Genomic DNA, 27,758 nt, shown 5'->3' on the forward strand with positions numbered 1-27,758 from the left:
CATGACTGGACAAGGTTCTCCTGTAGGCCTTTGCACACACAGCGGCAGTTAAGAAATCAACTGGAAAGAACGTAAGCAAAGAAAAAACATTGTTCAAGCATGTTGAGTCAAGACCACCTTGACTCAACATGCTTGTTTTGACGCTTTTTACTCCACTGCCACAACCTGTGCTGAGTGCGATATTTCCTTGTAGGGAGTGATGAAGTCCAAAATTCTGGTTATATTTTTGCACTGACATTTTGAAATCTATTTCCCATGATTCCTCATAAGGATCATGGGAAATAATAAACAACAATAGAATCTGTATATTGGAGACATGAGATATAAACAAAGTTCCTGTATATATACAGAGCTTTTCTTCACTAGAAAATATTTCAGTGATCGTATCCTGTGCCACGTTTCTAAACTATGTCTTCTAGGTCACCTTGAAGGCCCTGCCTGACCAATGAGAATGGTGGAGGTGTGGTGGGGATAGCCAAACCTTTGCTTTGGGACATTTTATCTTTCCTTGTTTTTGAAACTGTAAAAATGGAAATAAAAAAAAGGGTTCTTACACTTTTTCAAAGTAATAAAAGTCTGAACCTGCATGAAACTTCTGAAGCCAACAGAGCAATAAAGAGACACCTATTGTTATTACTGAGGAAATCTAATTGTGAACCTATCCTGAAAATCAGGTTTAGAAATTCTGCCAAGTCATGATGAAGTCAGCAGTGTTGCGGGCCCTCCCATGAAAATGGGAGGGCCAACTAACCTACCCAACAACTGTGTCGTTTATGTTCTGCGTTTTTCCACTGACTGCAGTAATGGATTGCCCATAAAAGGATCATTCCACTACAATAGACCTTGTTGTATTGCTGCTGTGTACTGGTCCGCTGGTCCGAGGCTAGCCCTTAGAATTTTATACAGCTGTGAAGACATACAAACCACAAACAGCACCATCGCCCTTCACTGTCACTACAGAACAAAGACTGATATGTTTATTGTGATAATCTCGCAGATTTTCAGTTGTTTTGGGGCTGCTTCGTATTTCCCCCTAGCCTTGCCCCCAGTAAAAGGAAACCCACAAAACTTTATTTTCAGGTGTGTTTGCCTTTTTGCGTTCTGGGAGTTAGTGTCGTCAGGCTTGTTCTGCACACTGGCAAACACTTTCTTTGGTTAATTCAAAAATAAATTTTTAAATAAATACAAGACCAAATATTTTTTTCATTATTTAGAATAAATAACTTTTATTAAGTTACTATTCAATTCACTTTTATTTATACAGCGCCAAATCCCAACAACAGTCGCCTCAAAGCGCTTTATATTGTAAGGTAGTCCCTATGATACTGTGGCGGAGCGTGGTCCGCGGTGCGGCTGTTAGTGCGTGTGTGGCTGCGAGCTGCAAAGCTACAAACAGAAAGATAGTACAATATTAATACATACTACAGGGTAATTTTGACTAATCGAAATAGTCCATTTCACATTGACTAACATCATTTAAATCTGAGCAAACATTTGAATGGTTGCTTGGCAAAGGATGATGAATCTTTCCCGAAGTTTACGTATGCTATTACGCATGTCATATATTGTGACATAGGCATGTTTGCCTCAGTCCCAGTCTGAGGTTTCGGTTACACTGAACCTGCTCACCTTTATCCTGTTGTTCATGATATATTTACACTCGATGTGTCAGTGGGGATTTAAAAAAAGAACAGATTCGTCATGAGATTCACTCCGCCTGCCTGTTTTGTTTATCTCCTTGAAGAAAGGGAATAACTTAATAATTTAGCAGGGCCTCTCTCTCTTTCTGCTGACATGAGTCAATGGAGTTCACTCAGCAGTCTTTCTTTCTCCTTTATATAACAGTAGTAATCATTCAAATAAGCCGATATTCATTTACTCTTTGGTTCTGGGCGTTTAAGTGAATGGATTGCCGATACTGGTGTTCCTAATCCCCAGCAGAAATAATATTTAGTCTTCGGATATTGTTTTCTTTTACATGCGCGTGTGCGCGCTTGTAATAAATAAAGGAGGCGGTACCCTAACTTCATTAATCATAAAACCAAGTCCACTTGGCTTGGTAAAAATACGAATCCTTTCTCCTCCCCCGCGAAAACACTACAGGAAAGTCACCTCTGAGAACTCCATGGTCACATGACGCGGGTATATTTACCCACACCTGGTAGCAGAATTTCAAAATATCGGCGCTCCCTGGACACACTGTTGAAACAGCGCCAGCACTTAAGCATCTCATCTCAGTTACCTGCAGTGCTCCGCCCTGCTCATCAGCAGTCCTGTGATACTGGTGCTCGTTGTTTCTCACTGACTAGAGTGATGAGTCGCCTGAAAAATAATCTAGTTGCAATGGAGCTTCTTGTGTTGCTGCTACTCTGCACTGTTCCACCGGTCCGAGGCTACCGCTCAGGTCTGGTTATAGACAGCTGTGAAGACATGCAACTCCACCGCTCTGGGCTGAGCCCACAGACAGCACCGTCACCCTTTACTGTCACAACTGAGCACAAACGGTACAGACTTGGAGAGGATGTCAAAGGTAAGTGAAAGACGGCCGGTGTTTCAGATTAACTGGTGTCGGTGAGACAAGTCAGAAAATAAATGCAATGAATTTTTCATCTTTAAATTTCTCTTCGTGTTTCTTAATAACACTGTTTGTTGTCACGTTGTTTGTATAACAAATTACACCTGGATTCATTCTGGACAGATTTTTGGCTGATCTAAATCCAAAGATTAGGATTTATTTCTAAACAATCCAATTCCTCGTGCTGAAGGACCAACACTGAAGCCCCCCCCCCCCCAACGAACCAAATCCCACTTTCACCCTGGTTACAGTCTCTAAACACAGAGAAGGAAGCTTTCATTCAGTATACCAAGACACTGCTGAAAAACATTGAAAATACACTTTTCAATTGGAATATAGCATGAAGTCAAAGTTTTGGGTTACTGAGCTGATGAGTTCAGTAAGAGGGAGGTGTGCTTCAGCTGCTTTGATGTAATGAAATTAACAACAAGCGCTCTAGAGACAGCAGTGCGACAACAGCCAAAACAGGAATAGTTTTAAAGATGAAGGTCACTGAGACTTTGACTCCTCGTCCTTTTAACGGGTTTTTGTTGTTGTTGTTGTTGTTGTTTTGTCTTCATTAGTTTTGAAAATGAGACACTACGACAGCATCACGCCTACAGAGGTTCCTGATTGTGTAACAGTTGCTGTTGTAATGCAGTGTATCACCACATGGCGGCGCCTTCTGTCTCATGACTGGTGTGTCACCCCCTTTTTGTTTTTCTTCGTACTCTCCCTGTAATGGATGCTCCCGTGTGTACGCGGACTAGTGTGCTCGTTAGTAATGTGTGGTAGAGGTGACACTTTTATTTTTGATATTGTAAATAAATGAGTACTTTTGGAAAGTCAGAAGCTGTTGCTCATTCGCTATCCACCTGCACACCTCCGCGGCTGGCTTCATCTCCACCGCACGTTACAATTGCTGCTTGTGATTGTGTAGTCCGACAACATTTCGATCAAATGTCATCCTTTCATTCCGAACGCATTACAAAGTTGATTTCAGTACAGTCATCCAGCCTAATTTTTCACCAGCTGAGATCTGAGGAGTTTTCAAAGTGTTCCTTTTTATCTATTCTGTGCGTTTCAGAGAGACAGCTTGGGACTTTTTCAGCAGTCTCTTTGCTTAATTTTCTAAATGACTCTGAATAACATCTGCCACAACTGTTAGTTGGGACTCCCATTTATAGTAGTAATACTGTAAAAGAAGACTCGTTAAAATATTTGACTGAATGGTTCTTTCTTTGGTCGGATTCCACTTCTCAACCCAAAGCGTTGACAGCATTGCATCTCCGAGATGTGGTAGATTTGATGTGCGTTCATGTGTACGTGTTTTTGTGCGTTTTTTCGTGGGCTAGTGATTGAACTTTAGATTTCAAAGTAGCAATCCAAATTACATTTATTTTACTCTAAAACTGAAATTGTACAAATGCCTTGAAATAAATAGTAAACCCCATGCCCCTTTTAGTCAGCCCTGTTTTCTGCAGGTGTGACTGCGATAGGAAGTGGAACAGTTTCCCCCGTCGGCCTGGTTTTAACCATCTTATCAGACAAAGTTATTTTAATGCAACTTCTGTAGCTTCATCAAAGATTAATAACACTAGTTACTCTTTCTTTATTCGAACAAAACTTTGAAGTATCTTAATATCTAAATTTACTGTCAGGTCTTTCCTGAATGTGACCGCAAAGCTAACATTTTGTTTTTCTGTGACTCCAAGTTGAGCTACAGGGTCCGGTCTCAACACCATTCACTGGTTTCCTGTTGGAGGCTAGAGAAGTGGGAAACGAGACTCCTGTGGGTTCCTTTGCCATACCAGCAGGGGCTGCTAAACTCCTCACCTGCAGCCAAAGACCTGTGAGTTTCCTTTAATTTTCTGGACGCTGATACTAGCAGCATGTGTGATACGCGTCATTCTTGTACTGAATATACTGTCATTTGTTTTGCTGACTGTTAGCATGGAAATTGTAACAAAAGAAAAAAATGTGTACTTCAGCACTGCAGCAGGGAGCATGTGGACCTACCTATCCTAAATACAGTGCTATTAGTTTTTGTGACAAGCTAATGAACAGTAAAGTGTATGGTATTTCACATATCATTTGCTCTCTCTTGTGTGTATGCACATGTGTCCAGAACTCAGCTGTGTCCCACAGGTCAGGCTTTAATAGCAGCTACATTCAGGTGACATGGAAATCAGAACCATCAAGAGACATCAAAGCTGTTCAGTTCCGGTAAAATCGAATTCTATTGTGTTGCCTTGCACATGTGAGCAAAGCGCTTTTCATAACGCTCAAGTGTTTATACCCCAGTTCACACTGGTTTTGGTGTCCCCGCAGTGCATCCTTTGTGCAGAGTTCTACAACATTTTGGGTTAATGTGACGAGCCCTGTCCTGACCTTCACTAATCGTAGAGCTGCTCGATCGGCAGTTGTAAGTAACTATGTCTGTTCTGAACACAGTGTAAAATTCACTAACAAACTACGAAACTGGCAATTAGTCTAGCTGACTCATCAGTCAAATGGGCTGATTTAAAAGTGTCTGTTGGCTTTGAGCCTGATGGCAGTTTATTTGTTAGGTTGGTGGTTCACACCCGGTTTCAACAACCTGTTTGTCAGAGTAGCCGGAGTTGCCCTCAGCCATGAGAGTGCAGGTGTGTGTGAATGCTAGACAAGGTGGTGTAAAGTTAGTCATCCCACCGCAAATTTCTAAAGTCATTGTTGAGTGTATAGTTAGAATCACCTATAAAGCTAGGGTGAAACAAACCAGACCTAGGTGTTCATACAACAGGTGAACCTGGTAGATCGTGATCCTGTCAAAATTTAAATGTGGCTTTTTGTTCAAGATTTTACTGCCCTCCTCATATCTGCCAGGATTAGGGTGAGTGTTTGGTTTTCTCTCAACTTTGCCAACAAATCACATTTTCAGAAACTGTTGTACACCGTTAACTTTCAAGTGAAGTCTCAGACATGCATTTTGGTCTTGAAAATATCATGCAAGACATTTTCAGTTGGCCATGTCAAATAGGCAAGAACTTCATAGACTGATGTTAGGGCAAGCATGGTGGTTCACTGGTTAGCACTATCATTGACCCATGAACTCTGGATGTTCTCCCTGTACCTCTCTGTATGCTATCCTCATTAGATTAATTTGAGTCTTAACAGGCCGTAGGTGTGAGTGTGTGCCGTCTCTGTTATCTCTGATTGTTTGACCCGTCTCACTCTTTGACAACTAGGATACACTGAGATGGGCTCAGGCCCACCCATGACCCTAGGTGGAATAAGCAATTGAAATTAATGCACTCATGTAATTATACCATGTGTACACAGTCTCTGTAGTTTGTTAGCAGAGTTGTATAACAGTAATGTGCAGTACTGACATCGTGTAATGAGCTTTGGCTTAGTGTAAATATACATGTAAAGTGAGGAAATAAGATGGCATTTTCAAAATAATGATGCAATTTCTTTCCATTTGTCTGTATCCAGAAATCAGCTGGATCCATCTCTAGTGCTAGCTGTGGGGTCACCAAGGTGTGCTTCAGTCAGCCTCCAAACTGTGACCCAGCAGTCAGTTCTAGCTGTTATTTCATGTCAGCCATGATGTTACCTGGTGGTATAGCCGTCCGCTATGAGATGACTGGTCCTAATGAAGGATACATCGCTTTTGGATTCTCTGCTGATCAAATAATGGTAGTGTAAAGACAAAATTCTTCATTCTATGAAATGTTTTAAGACAGCGGTCCCCAACCCCCGGGCCTCGGACCGGTACCGGTCCGTGAGTTGTTTGGTACCGGGCCGCGAGAGTTGAGGCTCAGGTGTGAAATGTATGGTTTTCAGGGTTTTTATCGGTTTTCAGCATTATTTTGTTATCGTTTTTATCGTTAACTCGGTTTTCCTGAGTCTTTTCACGTGTGTTATGAATAAATCTTCTTTTTTCGGTACCGGCACTAGTTTTATTTTGTTGTATTTATCCGCGACACCTTATTGCCGGTCCGTGAAAATATTGTCGGGCATAAACCGGTCCGTGAGGCAAAAAAGGTTGGGGACCGCTGTTTTAAGAGATCACAACAATAAGGCTCTTGGTGTACTTGTCTTTAACAGCACCTGTTAGTGAAAACCTGCTGTAATGCAATCATTGTTCACTTGCCTGCAAGTTGCATAACTTTCTCTAGGATTAATAAAATATTATGATGATTCCTTTTTGTGAGCAATGCAAAATTATTCACAACTAACAAAGTGTGCTAATTTATTCCTATATTTCTTTCCTCAGGGAAATGATGATATTTATGTTTGCGGCGTAAACAGCAATGGACAAGCTGGTGTGCAACACATGTATTCAACAGGTCGATCAAAGCCAGAAACGCGTCCTCTGGTACTAAAGTTTTCCTGATATCAGTGATTTGTCAGACTACAATGTTTAGATTTAATTAACCCTTGTATGGTGTTCGGGTCTGTGAGACCCATGCCATTTAGAGGCCGTTGCCCCTTTAGGCAGTATATACCATCAAAACCTGCAAAATATGGTATAAGGATATGTACACTTGATTAGAACTGATTTTATTTTTTTTATAACATTTTATTGACAAAAAACGAGAAGCACATTAATTCATAAATGTGATCGAACAAAGGTAAAAGGAAAAAATTAACCATGTTTGCTGTTCACATGGCTCGTAATTGGGATAAAGTAAACATCTGTTGAGTAATTTAACATAAAATTGTTTGATAGTGTTAATTGGAAAGCCAAAACTCCAGCGGGTCCACCAGACCCATGAACACTGGCTGAGTAACAAAAATACGAACGCCATACAAGGGTTAAATAGTTAATGCTTTTTCTTTGCTGCTGCTCTTAGAAAAAGTGAAGTGTGTGTGTGTGTGAGTATATATTTCTCCACTTGATGGCATGAATTATATCTGAAATTTGTGGCATTTTTTTGTGTCCTACAGGGAAATGTTTATAATGTAACAACGTCGGTGCAAAACGGTGTCATCAGCTGTTCCTTCACTACTACGAATGTAATTTCTATTCAGGGGACTTCAGGTTTCAACCAATCCTACTACCTGTTGTTTGTCCATGGACCCACCAGCAGCGGTAACGTAACTTCATGTGCCAGATGGTTTCTTGCACCAAACCAGTCATCCTTTTAAAACATTTTCTAAAGGTGTCTTTTTAATGATGCTTGGCATGCGATCTATCTAATTTAACAAATTGGATCAATAAGATAAATAGAGCATCCAATGAAAAAAAAACAAACAAACAAAAAAAACCAAAAAAAAGTTTGATAAAACTTAAAAGCTAGCTATATAGTTAATGTTGTAGTAGTCATAGTCAGTATTTTTGGACTTCATAACATATTAACATGAAATAGCAGTCATTCTCAAGACATTCTTGCAGGATGAAGAATCTACACAGCCACATGTTGACAACAAATCTTAACCCAGCTGGTTAAAAATGGTTCATTACTAACATGCAATAGATTCAGCAAATGGGTATCTCCAGTAAGCTGATGCCCTTCATGCTCACTTTTACCTTTTCATTATTCCAGCTGTGGCTTTTCATTTTTCTTTTTTCTCCTCCTCACAACTTCAGTGCCAGACATTTTCCATGTATGCATTATGAATGATGAAGCCCACTTTCAGTTTCTGCCACCACAGCTGAATTTGTATGTGGGAAATTATTAATAGCTTATTCTGTGAAATGTGAGTGTTGTTGTGAATGTGTGTTTAAGTGTTTGCCTTTGTGACATATACTGACTCGCACGCATACACTTGTGTAAGCTTTGCTACATCTTTCCTGCAGGACAAATAAAATTCCATACAGATGACTTCTCCAGCAATAAAGCGATCAATATTTATAGTCCTCTGGCTGTCGGCAATGGTGACTTTCCTGATATCATGAAAGCTCATGGTAAGATCTTGCACAGAGAGATCTGTGTGAAGTGTTGTATTGTTGTTTTTTTTCTTCTTCTTCTTCTTCTTCTTTTTTTTCTTTTGGGGGGGGTTGTGGATCAGTCAGCAAAGTAATTTCTCACTTTGGCCAAACTGTCGCCAGCCATGGTGTGAAAAGGTGTCTGGTCAGGATAAATGCTACTGAGAACATGGGGACATTTTAGTTATACTTTCAATAAGATTAATCTATAATGCTGAGTAGACTCGAAGGTATTTAAAGTGAACTTAAAATAAAGTAAAGTGAACACAATAGATGGTTGATTGCTCTGCAATAAGTCTTGCCTTCATCATGAGACAAGGACTTGCCAAAATGCAAAAAAGTAACTTGTAATCATCTTCAAATGATCAATTAAAAAAAACAACAACTAGATTTTGAAAGATATGAAAAATATTTCTATGCTGTTGTCTTTACCTCTAATTCTGGGAATAGACTCAGTTTCTTTTTACTTTTACCCAAAGTTGCTGCTTGGCTACTCACTGTGATATTAGCTTTGTTCTGTTGACTCCACCAGTTTCAATCAGAAATGTGACTACTGCTGTCAAGTGGAGAGAATGCCAGTATTAAACTGTGTTTCAGGTGCACTGATGCTGATTGCCTGGATGACCACAGCATCACTAGGAATGATGGTTGCCCGATATCTGAAAAAAATGGCCAAGGGAAAGAGAATGTGCAACAAAGATCTCTGGTTTGTGGTGAGACATCATATTATATCTTTTCAATCTGATACTAAAGTTTCTGCAAACTAAACTAGCCTCGAAAATGACTTAAAGTTTGTGTTTTTGCATCTAGAATAAATGTTACAACTAAAAATATTAAGCATCATATTTCAGATATGTTAGACTCGTAAGAGAGCTTGATCAAAGCGTAATGTCATGTGGGAACAGGTGATTGGTTTGGTTGGCTTAATATCATGTCGTATTCTTTGTGTTCCTCCAGGTCCATGTTGCAGTAATGTGTCTGACGGTAGCTGCCACAATCATCGCTTTCATCCTCGCTTTCTCGTATGCTCAGGACTGGTCTGGGGTTAGTACACCGACTCTGATCGAAGTCGATTTGTTGTGTTTTTCATTACAGGTCAATCAAATGACAAAATTAGGTTTACCTGTGTAACACTATTTTGTAGTAAATAATGATTTTTATGATATGAACTTGGCCCGAGTATTGAAGTTCACAAAGGTTTTGTTTGTAATCATTGAATACCAATTATTCACTCATGCTCAGGACTGGTCTGGGGTTAGTATACTGGCTCCGCTACAACCACACAGGTTATATTTGTTTTTCATTACAGGTCAGCCATAATCAATGACTATAATTGGGTTTATCTGAGTGATTTTCTTCTCCTCAGTAAATATAATGTTATGTGCATTGGCATTGATATGAAGTCAATCCTAGTATTGACAGTTTTGATTGTAATTGTTGAATACAAATTGATTACTTGACTATATGAAAGCCAATGCATGCCAAATTATGTTGCAACACTTCAATTTCCTACAATGTTAATTTTTAAATCCTACATTACTTTTGTTTATTTAGCACCTTTCAAGATAAATGTCACAAAGTTGCCTTAAAAGTAGGGTTAAAAAGAAGGTTTTACTTGTGTTTTGTTTTTGTTTTTTTCTTCTTGTAGTCGAATTCTTAATAGAAACCAAGTCAATAGATCTCAGGCATTATGGGACGGCAAGTTTAAGTCTGAGCTTTTACCACAGTGGACTCATCTCCTTTAGTTCTCCACCTTGTGATCAGGGCCTGTTGGCTCAGGGAGCTGCACTGTATGTATAGATGTAAAGATTCACTGATTTATGCCAGAACTTGTCCACGCAGACCTCTGAAAGTCCAAACTAAAATCTTAAATCGGTCTCTGAAGTTGATAAGGGGTTGGTACCACTGAATTTAACAAGGGTGTGGCACAAGAGTACTTGGAACCCAAACAGTTGTGTTCTAAACAACTTGCAAGTGTGTTCCAAGGAGGTTTTGAGAAAAATGAATAAGGAATTGCAGTAATTCAGATAAATGAAAGCAAACAATTTCTAATTCCAAGTGTGACACAATAGAAATCAACTTGGCATTTTTCATAAGTGGGGGGGAAAAAAACAAGAGTGAACAAGAGATTTGTCATGATTATCTAAAGTGAAGGCTGAAGATTTACTTGATATGGCACAGAAATCATTACCTTGGGCACAAACAAGGAATGTGTTTTCTGTTTGAAGAAAATTGTCAGCCATTCAAATTTTAATAGTCCAAACACCTACGCAAGCCCTGCTGCTTAGAAACAGCAAATGGTGTTTATACATCACTCTGCATTTAATCTTTAGTTATTCTCTGGCTCTCTTCCATAACATGTTGTCTGTCTTGTCTCCCATCACCTCAACCGTTGCAGCAGATGGCCGCATCACCTGAGCTTGGTTCTGCTGCAGGTTTCTAACAGAATGGAAAGGAATACTTCCTTCCCACTACCAACAACCACTTATATGGGGTTGAGTTGTGGACCTTAAAGTGACTGTAATTTGTCTTTAAAAAAAAAGCCAAGTTTGACTGCACTTTTCCCCCCCACCAGTTATAATACATTTATAATAATAAAAATAAATTGTATTTATAAAGCACCTTTCAAGACAACCAATGACACTTTACAATAGAATAAAACACATAATGGAAAAATGAAGAACAATAAAATAAAAGCACAAGATAAAATGAACAAACAGTGGGTTCACAGTGAATATGCAAATTTGAACAGATGGGTTTAAAGTGTTGTAGTGGTAGTGCAGAAACGATGGCTTTTGACAACCAATCCACATTTCAAAGGCTTCAGAAAGTTGAGATAATTTTGAGGGATAAATGAATCTGATGAAACATGGGCTGCATCTATTTGGTTTCACTTTAGTTTTCTATAGAACAGTCAAGTCACTGTAACTTAATGTAACTGCAACAACCATACCAGGGTTGGAACACCCCCTTGATTTGGTGTGGTGAAACAACTCCCATTTGGCAAAACCAGACTGAAGGATGGTGGTCATCTGCAGCTTCTGATTGTTGTGTGATTGGAGAAAAAAATGGCAGCACCATGAACAACCGAAAGGACAAAACACAAACTATGGAGAAGACAAAAGTTGGTCCATTTTATGTTTTTTAATAAGCTAGTATTGCAAATCATTGAGGCAAAATGCAAGTGGAGCAGAAGCCCATCATCTGAGTTACATATAGAAACAATTAAGTTCTCATGGTATTCCCAAAGGTACACTCGTACATTTCACTGTGTGATTATTTCTGGAGGCTTTACCTTTGCTCAAGTGGTAGAGCAAATCGTCTATCAAATGGAAGGCAGGTAGATCAATCCTCAGCTCCTCCAGTCTGCAAGTAGCATCCTTGGGGAAGATGCTGAATCTTTACTTGCCCCTGAAGTATCCGTACAAGAGTGAGAATGTGAGGGGGAAAAATACTTCTTACAGCACTTATCTATGCCCAAGTGTAAAAGTTTTAGTAGGAAAGGCTTTGAGTGATAAACCTGAGCAAGTTCCAATTTACCATTTAAAGGAATTTGGAACTCATAAGAGGGTACTATCAATATCATTTGATATGTTGTATTTTAGACTCCTATTCTGAAGTCTTTTGATTAGTCAAACTGCAGTTTGACCAAAGTTTGACTATCAATCAAAAGAAATGTATACTACAAAAGGTTAACCTTTTTTTCGTGCGTGTGAATAGCCAAATGAAATACTTCAGTGTGTGACAGTTGGTGTGTTTGGTTTTCAGGGAGCACATCCAGTGTTGGGCTGCCTGGTTATGATCCTCTCACTCATCCAGCCTATTGGGGCTTTGCTGCGCTGCGGGCCACAACATCACCTGTATGTATCAATCTGTGTTTATTCAATATACTGTGACATTCAATACACATTTAAGAGTACTGTGTTCAATTTTTTTTTTCAAACAAATTAAAAAATAGCCTGACTTTTTTTTTCTTTTTTTCCTTTTTTTAATTTTATTTAAATAACCCATACAATTACAAGTTTTGTAAAAACCATGAACCAAAGGGACAGGAATAGTTTTCCTTAATAACTGCAGAGGGAGCAGTGCATTTAAAGTACCAGTTATAAATTTAGTTGTTGGCCTGAGAGTTGTATTCATACTTCATCCAGAAATGTTTTTGCAATTTCAAACTTTTGCAAAGTTTAACCTATTATCACAGAACAATTTTACACTGACACACCAAGTAGGAAATATTTGCATATGAGTTATTCCTTTGGCCTCTTAGTGCCAGTGCTCCTTTTAACAAAAGTAGCCTGGCTGTAGCTTTGGAGGCAAGGCTCAATGAATGCAAGACTGGGCTCCCCATGGTTTCAAAAAAATCCTACTACAAGTAGCTTTGCCCTGAAACTGTCCCCCACCAGTTTTTCCTGAACTGGCCGGCTAGGTGACTGTAGGGAAGAAATCTAATCCTAAATGGAAGCCACTGATACACCACCAACCTGTTTGCGCTTTTTATTTTACTTTTTTTTTCTTAATTGACTTTCCTCACTCGGCAACACATCTGCAAAGGAAAGCAACTCCGTAACTACTCTAATATTAAATGGAAAGCTAGAGACTCCAGGGACTATATTAATGGTCTTTCACAGTCCAGACTTTGGAACATATGCTACTGACCAGAGATGGGCAGTAACGCGTTACAAGTAACGCGTTACTGTAATCTGATTACTTTTTTCAAGTAACGAGTAATGTAAGGGATTACTATTGCAAAAACGGTAATTAGATTACCGTTACTTTCACGTAGGAACGCTGCGTTACTGCGTTACTAAAACCGTGATTTTTTGCGAGAACGTCTCATGACAGTGACGTAAGCGAGTGCGACGTTCGTGACAACAGCTGTCTGCAGATCATAATATATCGAGTGCGGGACAGAGTGTAGCATGCAGCGTTTAAAGCGTGGAAGTACTGACCTTATTTTGAGTTTGATTCCATAAAAAGTGACAAAAACATTAGTGTCCGTTGTGCGTGGGAAGAAAACTTCTTTTTACAGCGAAAAAAACCGTAAACTTCCAAGCAAGCACCGAGTGTACTACGACGTAATGTGAAATTCACAGAGAAACTCGCGGATTCTTCCACTGACCGCTGCGGCACACCTGCACCAGGGTAAACCTCCGCCTACCCCAGTCCTGCTTTACAGGTGAAAATAGAGCAACAGGACCGCTAGTCTTTGACTTTATTTATTTTCTGCTGTGTTTTACTTGCATCTATTTGAAAGAGTGAGTGTAAACATAAAAAAATTTTTATTTTATGTGCTGGAATGTGCAGAAAATAGGTTTAAATGTTAAACAAATTTCTTCCAGTCAGAGAATGTTGCATATAATTTAATTTTTGCTTGATGCATAAAGTTAAAAGATTAAAACTAATAAAACAAGTTTTAAAAAGAGACTTTTCCATTTGATTACATTTTGTATGATGAATTATGCAGAAAAAGTAGAATTGGGCTGAAAGATCTATCGCTTTATTACCTGTTCAGGTCGTAAATCGTGTTTTTAAAAAGTAACTAAGTAACTAAGTAATTGATTACTTTTGAAAATAAGTAATCAGTAAAGTAACGGGATTACTTTTTGGGGGAAGTAATCAGTAATTAGTAACTGATTACTTTTTTCAAGTAACTTGACCAACACTGCTACTGACTAAGGCTGAATATTGATTTAGTAAAATTGTAATTCACATTGGCAGTAATGACACTTGGTTTTGTGAATTAAAAAATGAATCTTCCAATCAGATGCAGGAGATGGCTGCCCCACCCTGAGCCCAAATTGATTTAAAATGCATCTTTTTATTTTAGCCTCTATTAGGACATGAGTGCTGGGTATTGCCTATTGTTCAACAAATGGACTCCAGAAGCTGATGAGTTAATATTTCTTCTCTTTTCTTTGATAGGAGGTATCTGTTTAACTGGACACATTTTTTAAATGCAGTGGCAATAAAATCTTTAGCAGGTATGCTTGTTTTACTTGATGCTTTTTTGTGCCCTTGAATAAATCCTAACCTTTCCAATAGCGGACTCACTGTCACCCCTGCTGCCAATCTTAAAATGCCTGCTTCTTTGTATCACACAGTGGCAGCCATATTTACAGGCCTGGACAGGATTGACAGTGATGATGGGTGGCTAATAAAAGTGATGGGTGGCTTCCTTGCCTGGGAAGTTCTCTTCATTATCATGTTGGAGGTCCATGACTGGATAGTTAAGCACAGAGGTAAGGCTTTGGTTTTTCAGCATTTCAGTGACAGAGGAAGCAATCCTCACTACCCAGACACATTTTAATGACAAACTGATCTAGACCCAACAGTCCATTTGCACTGTGAAGAGCCACCTGATCAGTTTGGCAGCATTTAGCTGAGTGTGCAGAGAGTAAAACCCCTGTACACTTCAGAATAGGGTTGGATGGGGGGTTTTTTTTGGGGGGGGGGGGTTTAAAGGCATTGTGTTGCAAGATTTTCTGTGGAGATAGTGCAATACAGTGGCATCAAATATTAGTATTTATTAATTGATAAGTGAAAACACGTAAGAATGTATGCCAGTCTGCTGGAACAAAAGCTGTTACCCTTTAACTGCGTTGAAGTGTAGTGATGATTTATTAAATAAAATACTCTGTCAATACTATATACAAGGGCTCATCTCTCCCCACTAATTGACCCTTAGAACTGAAGAAGCTTCTTGGATGAGAGGTGAAACGTCTTCAAGCAACTCAAAGAAGTCCAGACGCTTTTCTTTCCAAGCTCCTTAGTCACTCCATTAAAGCTTAAAACTAATATCATAACTCAAGCTGTATAAATACAATGATTAAAAACATAGCCGACTGTTTTAGTTCACTTCAGTTAATATGCCCTGTAATATTTCACTGTTCTTTGCTCTGGGTTTCAGATGGTACTGCTGATCAAATGGAATCGGCATTGGTAAGCTGAAAGAAATATAAAAGCAAACATTCACTGATTGCCACAAGATGGAGTATTTGTAATGTAATTTTACTGGGGGTTTTTTTGTTTTGTTTTTTTTGTCTGCCAGCTCAGGGGCGACGGTTGCCTGATCATTGTTTACCTTCTGGGAAACCTTTGCTTTTTGGTGGCACTTCTGGTTGGAATTGGACAGAAATGAGCAGCAGAAGAATCTTCCAAAGAGTTTCCCTGTAGTTTTTATTTTTATCATCACTTTTGACATACTTGATGAGAGACTGCACTGAAAATTCAGACCATTGATGAATCCTGGAGAGTTTATCTCACTAATTTCCTTTAAAATATATATTTATGTGGTGTTTTTTGTTTTGGTTTTTTTCGTGCTTTTCAGTTTGCCAGTATATTTTAATGATAATCAGCATTAAACCTCATTATGCCAAAGTTTACTGTCCATTATATATGTAATGTTTGTGTTTTGAAACACTAGACTGTGCATTCTAGAAGTCTTATTTTGAAATCGTAGTTTGTTACTGTTCAGTGTGTTTGCAGCCGATTTCTGCCATTCAATGTTTTCTTGTATAGTGTTGTCTTTGTCTCTATTGTTTCCTTGTTAAGTTGCTTCCTGTATTAGTTTTGAGTCTCTTCTGCTTTTCCTTTAGTTTTACTTCCACTTTCATTGTCTGTGGTTTGTGCCTCATCACCCATGTTTCCAATCTTTGCATGTTTTTATTTTTTTATTTTTTTTACTTTGACATACTAAGTAATAAAGAGGAAGTTTTTGATTATTCTTTTTATTTTATTTTTTTAAAACTCACAGAACCCAAATGCAGGACTCTATCTTAACCCAAAAAGAAACAAAGCTATCACTGGAACATCTTTGGTTTCTTTTCCACACTGTATCCAAGTTGATGCTTTGAGCTGGGTATTCCTTAAACCTTAACTAGTAAGGATGAGTTTCTTCACAAATAATTTCAACTAACAATTTTCATAGAGCAACTCTAATATCTGCTCAGACTCAGATTAAACTCAGTTTGATAGGAGAGATTAAAGGAAAAAAGTTGAAGTTCTTATTAAACCATCAAGGTGCCAAGATTGAGTATTTGTAACGTAATTTAACAATGTTACGTCAGGTTGATTTAAAAAGCTTCCATTATTTGATTTTAAATTATTAATCTCTTAACTATTGAGTAGATTTCAAACCATTCTGATCAGAGCAATACTGTATTTCCAGCCAACCCAGGTGGCCTTGCATGGAATGGGAAGGAACAGACTAAACACAGTCGTTATCAGGGTGTTTTGTTCAGCTCCGGCCTTGCAGCTGGCGCCAAAGGGGTATCCGCATAAGTGATGTTATTTTTTTACTTTAGTGCGAACAGCTCATATGAATTTCAAAGCAGTTCTACAGTCCAACACTGGTCTCTCAATCTCCCGTTGCAGAACTGCGAGCTTCGCCATACTTGCGTTCTGTGATGTTGTCACTTCTTGTGCTCAAGGAGCCAATTTCTGAGAACTCACGGCAGTGTGCCTCCCCGAGATGTCATCCATTTTTGCGCCCAGAGATGTTATTCCGGGCTAGCCCTTCCGAGATGTATCCAGTCTGCAGTCAGAGATCTTATTCTGAGTATTCACAGCAGCCGTAGCCTCTCCAAGATCTTATCCGTGCTGACTCAATGAGCCCATTTTGAGAAACTCACGCCTCTCCCATCGTTTCAATCCCAGCAAGCAGCCTTGTGGGGGTTTGAACAGCCGGTTCCGCTTTCTTAATTCTTCGATAAGTCAGGGCCAAGCCAGCTCCGATCAGCCAGAACCCTGTTATCATGGTTCAGAATAGGTAGATATCTTCACCACTCAGGCTCACCCAAGCCCAAACTTCTCGTTGAGAAAGGGGTGTCAATTGCATTTAGGGACCAGTTGATCCAATCCATAATTCCTCTTTTAGGTTTTAGAGAACAGACTGTGAGAGAATGTTCCAGGGAAATACAAAAAAAAACACGAGACTAGACATGTAATCATGTTTTCCTCTTTTTATTAACATTGTGCTCTCGTTTTATTGTCCATTTTCAGATCCCAATAAAGTACAATCCATCCATAATTAAGGAAGATAATCAAGTCCTTAAAATATTGGTAGTGTTTAACAATTTATTTTACCTATTTATCTAATTATAACATCAAAACACTCATTCATATTGTTAAATGTCATCTCATTTTGATTTTTTTTAGATTCCAGAGAGTCTGTGAGGCTAAAAGTTCTAAAATGCTGTACTTTGAACCTGTTGATGCTGGGGTTTCGCCTCTGGATTGTCCGTTGCACAATATGGACGAGCTGAACAATACAGAGGTAACTCTGCAGTTACCGGAAGCAAATAAAACAATGGTAAATTCTTAAAGGTCATGTTACTTTTGTAATTCAGAACTTTATAAAATGTCCAATGTGGTTAAACTGGTTAAAATGGCCTTGCTGTATGCTCTCTGGAAGATCCAACAATAGGAATGAAAAACCATTTTACTGCAAATATTTTGGTTAATTTCTTTCATCTCTGTAAAATTAGGCTTTGGAAAAAAAATATCTCTTACATCTATTTCATGATGTCAACACATGAAATAGATGTACTCATACTAAGGGCCATACTTTGGACCTAGTTTGTTGCTCTGGACTTACTCCTTTTAACTGCAAAGCTGATGAACTGCTAATTTCTGACCACTTGCTTCTTTCTTTCAATATCAAAATGACCTTTTCTATAACCAAGAACCTTCGTACCATTTCTTTTCGGAATATTAAGAAAATCAATCCTGATACTCTTTCTTTTGCTTTCTCTAGTCATTTGCATTTTCATAACCTGCTCACCCAAGAGGACTTAGTTTCCTATTATAACTCTAGTCTCAATAGTATTCTAAACTCTGTTGCCCCACTCAAAACCAAATCTGTATCATTCTCTCAGTCAGCACCCTGGTTTACAGCTGAACTCAGGCTCCTGAAAGCAAAAGGACGACAACTTGAGTGCCTTTATAAGAAAACTGGTCTGAATATCCACAAGGAAATGTTTAATAATCATATTATGTATTATAAGGAGTGTATTAATCAAACAAAATCTGCTTACTACTCCACCATTATCTGTTCAAATGATTTTCACTGTTCAACTCTTCTTTCAGGTCACCAGATTTTTTACCTGCTCACCTTTACTCGTCTTCCTTCTGTGATTCTGTAATATTATTTTTCATCGAGAAAATTCACAAAATACACCAAGACCTGGTTTCCGATGTTCCATTTAGCTCTTCCTGTGTAATTCCTCTCCCATCACACTGCTTTTCTGCTTTCCAGCTCCCCTCGGTTACTGATATTTCAGATTTCATCTGTAAGTCAAAACCTTCTACTTGTCAGCTAGACCCCATTCCTACAGTTTTGGTTAAGGCATGTCTACCTTCTTTGCTTCCCCTCATATCTGCTATCATCTGCTCTTCACTTACCACTGGAACTGTTCCTGCTTCCCTCAAAATTGCCGCCATCACCCCACTATTAAAAAAAAAACTGGTCTAGATCCCAATAATTTTGAGAATTTTCGGCCTATTTCCAATCTACCATTCCTTTCTAAAATTCTTGAGAAAATAGTTGCCACACAACTCCACTCACATTTAACTAATAATAATCTGTATGAACAGTTCCAGTCTGGTTTTCGCCCCTCCCATAGCACTGAAACAGCACTTATAAAAATAACCGATGATCTTCTTATGGCAGCTGACTCCGGCTTACTTTCCATTCTTATTCTCCTCGATCTGAGCGTTGCTTTCGACACTATTTCTCACTCCATTCTTCTCAGTAGGCTAGCCTCCATCGGTCTCTCCCATACTCCACTAGCCTGGTTTAAATCATACCTGTCTGATCGCACTCAGTTCATTCAACTCAAATCCTTTACTTCTCAGCCCTTTCCTCTGACCACTGGCGTGCCCCAGGGATCTGTCCTGGGGCCCCTTCTTTTCATTATCTACCTTCTACCACTTGGACACATTCTCCGTAAATACAATATCCATTTTCACTGTTATGCCGATGACACCCAGCTTTATCTGTCCACTAAACTTGATTCTGCTCTTCCCCCATCCTCCCTCACCCTCTGCTTAGCTGAACTAAATTCATGGTTCTCTTCTAATTTTCTCAAACTCAATAGTAATAAATCCGAGCTCCTCTTAGTAGGCACTAAATCAACATTATCCAGAACCAACAGTTTCTCTATTGCTATCAATAACTTGCCGGTCTTCGTTTCTTCCTCTGTGAAAAGTTTGGGTGTCATCCTCGACAGTACTCTATCTTTCAATTCACACATTAATAATGTTACTCGGTCTGCATATTTTCAATTGCACAACATTAATCGTCTCCGTCCTTTTCTCACCCCGCATGCCACTGCCATTCTTGTCCACAGCCTTGTTACTTCCCGGATTGATTATTGTAATTCACTTCTTTTTGGTCTTACTCAAAAATCCATCCACAAGCTTCAACGCATCCAGAATTCTGCTGCCCGTATCATCACCAGGACCCCTTCTGTCCACCACATCACTCCTGTTCTGCAGCAGCTTCATTGGCTCCCGGTCAAATATCGTATCAATTTCAAAATACTCTTGTACACATTTAAAGCTGTTCATCATCTCTCTCCTCCATATCCCTCTGATCTGGTTAACATCACCGCCCCATCTCGTTGTCTCAGATCTTCTTCTTCCCTTTCACTCTCCGTCCCCTCCCCCCGTCTTGTCACCATGGGGAGCAGGGCTTTCAGCTGCTCTGCTCCTCGACTCTGGAATTCCCTACCTCCTGATTTAAGAAATATCTCTACCTTCTCTCTCTTTAAGTCCCAACTCAAAACCCACTTGTTCAAAATAGCTTATCCCACATAACCTCTCCATTTTACTATTTTAAATTTGTTTTATGATTGTGTAAACTCCTTGCTTTTATCTTGCTTTTTACTCTACTGTGTACAGTGACCTTGAGTTTTTTGAAAGGCGCTTTCAAATAAAATGTATTATTATTATTATTATTATTATTATTATTATTATTATTATTATAAGCATATTCATGCACATTTAAGCCATAATTCACAATAATTCAGTTTTTAAAAATATATTGATAGGTGAGATATTTGCTTTGATTGAAGGGACCACACTGGAGGTATGAGTCCGTCACATGCCATTACAAATGAGCTGGCCTCTTGACTTAACTGGGCTGGGAGAAAAAGTAAAGACCAGACTAAGCAAAAGAGGGCATTTAAAGAGACAGTGCTCTGTAGATGCATTTTTTTATTGTTTTAATGTTATTGTCTATTTCTGATTAGCCTTCAGTGAACAATAGTTTTCTTTAAGGATACATGGCACACCACGCTAAGATATGCCAAATTTTCAGCTAATAGCTGGGAATAACTTTGTTTGTACAAAAATATTATTTTTTGTCAATCACACTGGCATTTTTCATGATTCAACTTGACAGTTTAGTTTATTTGGAACCACTTAATTGGAGTACCAGCCAAATATTTATTTGGACAAGCTGAGCCACCATGCTGAGATTTCAGCTAATAACTCTCAAAGTTTCTTAAAATCATCACAGGCACCTGTGGAGAGATTTACATCTTGTGTCAGCTGATCTCAATAGGTCACATGATAGGATCAGGCAAGGTCTCACAATGGTTTCACCCTAAACCTCTGCTGATAATATCCCACACCCATTTTTACACCTTGAAAAAGTCACTTTTCATACATGATCAATAGTGGGTCGTTGACCCTCTTAAGGGAGTACTCGCACTAGGGTTTAAATATTTGGAACTCTCAACCATTTGGTCTTAGAACTGAAGAAGCTTTTTCGGATAGGAGGCGAAATGTCTTCAAGAAACATAAAGAAGTCCAGTTGTTTTTTTCCCCCAAGCTCCTTAGAAAATGGTCAGGTACAAGGAATGGGCTGAAAATGAGCAAAAAAGCAGCCAATGTCCAAACAATGTTGAAAGACTGGAAACTATTACTGAGGTCAAGGTCAGGAACAAAACAATCAAGTCTGGCACCTTGGAAGCAAAAAACAAATAAATAAGGTGTAGCGCAAGGCTTTAGCACAGTACTGGCTGATTAGAAATTCGATAACAGATATTGAAAAGGTGCACCTAATAAATTGGCCACAGAGTGTAATTACAGTTTTAACATACCAGTACAAAAAGCTGTGTTGAATATTTAGAGATTGTACTAGAGTGGCTTATCATAATTGGATGCAGCAGCTCACAACTCTGACTTTTAACAAACTAGAAAGTTGTTGTGTAGCTCCCATGTTGGGTGCTGCTACTTTAGCTTGGTGCCTCGGGTTTCTTCTTCTGTTCCCCTAGTCCAGCTCACAGTGTTTCTAGGTGCTGCTCTGTTTTTGCTAGACTTACAGCTTTTAGTTTGTTACAACATCTGGGCCAGGGTCCTGGGGGCTCAGAGAATCCCCTGCAATGTGGTTCTGTCACAAACTCTCCACACTGCTGGAGTAGATGCTCCAATATAGAGTTTCAGTGATGCTTTACCCAATGCTTTTGCATTAATAAATTTGGTAGACTTATTTCTATCTTAACCTCGGCAAGGTGATAGTTGTGGCTTGCCCAGTCCTCCTTGTCTGAGGGATACAGGAAAATGCTTAGGACACTGCCTGGAATTCGAGGCCACATCTTTTGTCCTGCAGCCAACCAGACCGCGAAATATAGCACACAGGTGAACAAAGTGAGGCAACAATTTAATGATTTCTGCCTTGTTACTTTCATGTTAATGCATATGAACTACTATGGCCTAGTAGTTTATATGCTTTCTCCCTGTTAAAACTTTTGACAAAAGGTTATTCTTATTTAAGATAAGATAAGATAAGATAACCTTTATTAGTCCCACACGTGGGAAATTTGTTTTGTCACAGCAGGAAGTGGACAGTGCAAAAGTTATGAAGCAAAAATTAGAATAAAATAAAATAAGAATAAATACAGTACACAACTGTACAGAATAGAATAAAATAAAATACTATATACAGTAGAATAAAATAGAATAAAATATAAAATAAGATAAAAATAGAATACAAATGCTATATACAACTGAGTAAAAATACAACGATGCCAGAAAAGATTATTGCACATTAGTGTTATTGCACATGTGTGGATGTGTGTGTTTGATCAGTTAAAGTCATTGTTGTGGAGTCTGACAGCAGTGGGGAGCTTTAATTTAAGCTTTAATTGAGCCTCTCTTTCTTTCTGTTTTCTTTGTTTGTTTGTGTCCTAGATGGCCTGACTCAGCAGGTGGGGGTAAATGAAGTTTCTGAATTTGCCTTCGCCCAAGCAGTGCAGAAATGGTTCTGCTCCATGGGTGTTGCAGGACGCCCAATATCCAGCCCCATCCCAGAGTAAACTAAAAACAATTAATTCTAAATGATACATTTATCAAAAAAAAAAAAAATATTGATGCAAAGATGTCTGGTGTCATTTTTATTTTAATTAAATAATACCCAATGCTGAATATTATAGGGATATTGTTATGGACATGTTAAATTGTACAATAATGTTCAACATATAATGGTTAGCTGTTTTTTGGATAATACACAATTGTTTTTTTCACAGGTTTAAATACTGATGGTAATTTGCAGTGGTTTAGTATTGATTGAAACAGCATCAGCATCCAATACACACTCAACACAAGGCTCCAGCCTGTCTCTCTCAACCACCCAGGTTAGGAGGGAACTGAGGAGGATTAATGGCAAGAAGGCAGCGGGTCCAGATGGCATCAGCTCGAGGGTCGTCAGGTCCTGCGCGGACCAACTGTGTGGTGTGATGGAGCACCTCTTCAACCTGAGCCTGAGGCTGGGGAGAGTCCCACAGCTCTGGAAAACCTCCTGTGTTGTACCAGTGCCAAGACTTCACACCCCAAGGACCTCAACAGCTACAGGCCGGTGGCTCTGACATCCCACCTGATGAAGACCCTGGAGCGGTTGGTCCTGGCTCAGCTTCGGCGCCTTGTGAGCTCATCACTGGACCCACTTCAGTTTGCCTACCAGCCTGGCATTGGAGCGGATGATGCCGTCATTCACCTCCTACATCGCTCCCTCTCTCACCTGGAGACCGCTGGGAGCACTGTGAGAATCATGTTCTTTGATTTCTCCAGTGCCTTCAACACTATTCTTCCCTCGGTTCTGAAGGACAAGCTGGAGAACTCTGGAGTGGACCATCACCTCACTACCTGGATTTTGGACTACCTCACCGACCGACCACAGTATGTGAGGACTCAGGGCTGTGTGTCGGACAGGGTCGTCTGCAGTACGGGGGCCCCACAGGGAACGGTTCTGGCTCCGTTCCTCTTCACCATCTACACTGCAGACTTCTCCCACAACTCCACCCAGTGCTTCCTGCAGAAGTTCTCTGATGACTCTGCAATAGTCGGCCTCATCACTGATGGGGACGACAAGGAGTACAGAGGACTGACTCAGGACTTTGTGGACTGGTGCCAGCTGAACTACCTCCAGATCAACGCCAGTAAAACCAAGGAGCTGGTGGTAGACTTCTGCAGGCACAAACATCCTCCACTGCAACCACTGAACATCCAAGGTATGGACATTGAGGCTGTGGACAGCTACAGGTACCTTGGTGTTCATCTGAACAGCAAACTGGACTGGACTCATAACTCAGACACCCTCTACAGGAAAGGGCAGAGCAGGCTGCTACCTGCTGCGGAGACTCAGGTCGTTTGGAGTGGAGGGCCCACTCCTGAAGACCTTCTATGACTCTGTGGTGGCCTCAGCCATCTTTTATGGTGTGGTCTGCTGGGGCGGCAGCATCTCTGCTGGGGACAGGAAGAGACTGAACAGGCTGATCTGAAGGGCCAGCTCTGTTCTAGGATGCCCTCTGGACCCAGTGGAGGTGGTGAGTGACAGGAGAATGGTGGCTAAGCTGTCATCCCTGATGGACAACATCTCCCACCCCATGCATGAGACTGTGACAGCACTGAGCAGCTCCTTCAGTGGGAGACTGCAGCACCCACGGTGTGGGACGGAGAGATTTCGCAGGTCTTTCCTCCCCACTGCTGTCAGACTCTACAATAAAGACTTTGACTGATCAAACACACACATCCACACATGTGCAATAACACTAAGTGCAATAATCTTTTCTGGCATCGTTGTATTTTTACTCAGTTGTATATAGCATTTGTATTCTATTTTTATCTTATTGTATATTTTATTCTATTTTATTCTGCTGTATATAGTATTTTATTTTATTCTATTCTGTACAGTTGTGTACTGTATTTATTCTTATCTTATTTTATTCTAATTTTTCTTTCACAACTTTTGCACTGTCCACTTCCTGCTGTGACAAAACAAATTTCCCACGTGTGGGACTAATAAAGGTTATCTTATCTTATCTTATCTTATCTTAAATACCTGCTAAGTCCTTTTGATTTTCAATCATGATTTTATTGTTGTTTCAATATTAACTAAGGGTGCAAAAGTGGTGGAGAAACAACACCCAAATTCAACATTGATTCATTATTAACTGAATGTTAAAAATTGATATAAAATCAATGTTAAAATATAACACTGATTTTATATCAGACTCTAACACTGTTTACATATTAACACAGGGTGCAAAAGTGATGTAAAATCAATGTTAGATTTCAATGTTGATTCAACCGATTTGCCTGATATTGATTTAACATTATTTCAATGAATGTTCGCTATCTGGGTGTAGACGGACCTCGGCTCCACGTTAAACTGTAACGTCACAGTCTCTTAATTGTTGTTGTTATCAGGCTTTTTGTTTAATCATGGGGAGCTCCTTTGGCTTAATGCTGTCATAGTTTTTGTGCACAGCTGTGCTCCTAGAAACGTTACTATTGTAAATATGTTTTTAATCGCAGATGCGATGGGAGACACACGTGTTTTAGTGGTCACTGAGCGTGCCAGTTATGCATGAAATGATGCATCAACCTCTGGGGAAAAGAACTTTTTTGTTTGTTTGTTTGTTTGTTTTTAAATGTTTTAATAATTGAGGTATTGTATTTAATCGATGAAGCGCTGCAGCCTTTAAAGTGACCAAAATTATCATTGGCACTTCCTCAGTAATCTTATTGTCAAAGATAAATAACACTAGTTACATTTAAAGTATCCTAATATCTAAATTCACTGACAGGTCTTTCCTGAATGTGACCGCAGAGCTAACATTTTGTTTTTCTGTGATTCCAAGTGGAGCTACAGGGTCCAGACTCCACACCGTTCACTGGTTTCCTGTTGGAGGCTAGAGAAGTGGGAAACAAGACTCCTGTGGGTTCCTTTGCCATACCAGCAGGGGCTGCTAAACTCCTCACCTGCAGCCAAAGACCTGTGAGTTTCCTTTAATTTTCTGGACGCTGATACTAGCAGCATGTGTGATACGCGTCATTCTTGTACTGAATATACTGTCATTTGTTTTGCTGACTGTTAGCATGGAAATTGTAACAAAAGGAAAAAATGTGTACATCAGCACTGCAGCAGAGAGCATGTGGACCTATTAGCTATTAGTTTTTGTGACAAGCTAATGAACAGTAAAGTGCATGGCATGTCAAGATCTCTGTCTAATGAAATAAATAAATAAATAAGTTTGGATAAATTCCCAGATGATTAAACATGCAACTATTTTGCTGGTAATAACTGAAATGAGTAAAGAAAATCAACAGTCTATTTATGCAAGATAATTCATAATTTTGTTGGGGGGGTTATATTGGTTGGGTCTTATTATTGGGGGGTCATAACCCCCCTAACCCCCCTGGAAATTACGCCCCTGGACAAATGGATATATAATAATGCCATATTCATGGTGTAATGATGGTAGCATTATGGGTATGTTTGCAGGTTCCCTCTCAGAGCAGCTGATGTAAACTGATGCTCTCTAATGCAAGATATATTTTTATAGGTTAAAATGCAAAAGTGAGGAATGTCTTTAAAAAGAGTGACCTGTCTCATTATCATTATTTTTGGAACAATCCTTAACTGTCATTGGCTCTGCTCCTGAACTTCCCATTGAATGTAGCACACTTTACCCAACACATGACAGCTGCTTGATTATTTTTATTATTATTTTATTTGTCATTGACTTTTTTAAAACCTTCGAAGGAGGAATATCAGCCCTAAGGACTGTGAGTCTAAGCCTGTTTGGGGGTGCATGTTTTGGAAGTGAGTACATAAATACAGTACTGTATGCTGCTTAGTCAACAGAAAGCTGAATTCTGTTTAGACATGCTTGACTGTTGAGGTGTTTAACATAAATAATCTTGGAAGAAAGCCTTCTTCTGGAAGATGGACCAGCTTTAAATGAAGAATGTTTTCGTGTCTCTCCACTTCTGCTTCTTTTTAACAGTGGACCTCTTTCAGGATTTTGCTCCACCCTGCGGACATTGAGTCTACTGCCTTTAGATGCTGCTTTACACTTGAGCTAAAAGTATGTCAGCAGGGAAAATGGCATCCTCTGCTCTCCCTTTGACTTGCTGAGCAGCCAGTTCAACTATACTACATTAGGAAGATTAAGAAAAAAAGACAAGATGATGGATGGAGGGAGACCCAAGGCACTTCCATGCTCACAAATATCACTGAGTTTTTCTGACAGTGAGGTAAAAACAATACTTACTTGGAATCGGCAAGGTTTCAAAAAGTGTGTGTTTGATAGAAAGAGAGAGAGAGGGAATGTGTGTGTGTGTGTGTGTGTGTCCGCCTGCCTTCTAAGAGAATCTTAAAACAGCAGTTTGTGTTTATATGAAGTAGGAACAGGTGGAAGTAAAAAAGGCAAAGTGCTCATCAGGAGCTGTTTCAACAAAACACAAGAAATCATGCTTTTATTTAAAGCACAGATTTATTTGTCTTATATATATATATATATATATTATAAAGGCAAAACTGTAAATCCTTTTTGATTTATTAACTTGTTTCAGGAATATAAAGGACTGGATGTGCAGAATCTGTTAAATTTAGACTGCTCACAAAGCAATCCAGTTAGAATGACACATAGGTGGCAGTGCTGACCCAAAGAATAATGCTAAATCTCATTGCCTTGTATCTTTACCTCTCTTGTAATGGTGTCAGTTCAAATATTCCCAATGAACCTCTGTCTCATCATAATAAAGGGAACATTTAAGGGAACTTTTCATTCACTTAATTTTGTCTAAGTTACACAGAGTGTTTGATTAGCAGGACATCATATTTATTGGAAGACATATTTGAAAGTATTAAGTTGAAAGTATTAAGGCCTTAATGTAGGGTCCAGTAGGTGGCAGTGTTGACCAGAAAATGCTTAATGTCACTGTAGTCTCAGTTTTTAACCCTCATGTTATGTTGTTTCTCAGGTACAGCAATGTTGT

General features: G+C 39.3%; 1 protein-coding gene across 2 annotated transcripts; it reads left to right on the forward strand.

The window, feature by feature from the left end:
* Nucleotides 1-2,158: 2,158 nt before the first annotated feature.
* On the forward strand, nucleotides 2,159-16,192 carry LOC100698209 (putative ferric-chelate reductase 1). 2 transcript variants are annotated; one of them, XM_003443041.5, is made up of 15 exons: nucleotides 2,161-2,530; nucleotides 4,270-4,406; nucleotides 4,683-4,780; nucleotides 4,886-4,979; nucleotides 6,032-6,235; nucleotides 6,816-6,917; nucleotides 7,490-7,634; nucleotides 8,343-8,450; nucleotides 9,069-9,184; nucleotides 9,429-9,515; nucleotides 12,240-12,331; nucleotides 14,394-14,452; nucleotides 14,573-14,710; nucleotides 15,379-15,410; nucleotides 15,520-16,192. In XM_003443041.5, the coding sequence occupies exons 1-15, from the start codon at nucleotides 2,314-2,316 to the stop codon at nucleotides 15,607-15,609; spliced, it is 1,719 nt and encodes a 572-aa protein (XP_003443089.2). In that variant the 5' UTR covers nucleotides 2,161-2,313; the 3' UTR covers nucleotides 15,610-16,192. The 2 variants fall into 2 exon arrangements, 1 of the variants encoding a protein (XP_003443089.2); XR_002063856.2 differs by lacking the exons at nucleotides 14,394-14,452; nucleotides 15,520-16,192 and having other exon boundaries at nucleotides 2,159-2,530.
* The last annotated feature ends 11,566 nt before the right edge of the window (nucleotides 16,193-27,758 follow it).

The sequence above is a fragment of the Oreochromis niloticus genome, linkage group LG11 (assembly GCF_001858045.2).
Source record: "Oreochromis niloticus isolate F11D_XX linkage group LG11, O_niloticus_UMD_NMBU, whole genome shotgun sequence".
In the NCBI taxonomy this organism is placed as follows: Eukaryota; Metazoa; Chordata; class Actinopteri; order Cichliformes; family Cichlidae; genus Oreochromis; species Oreochromis niloticus.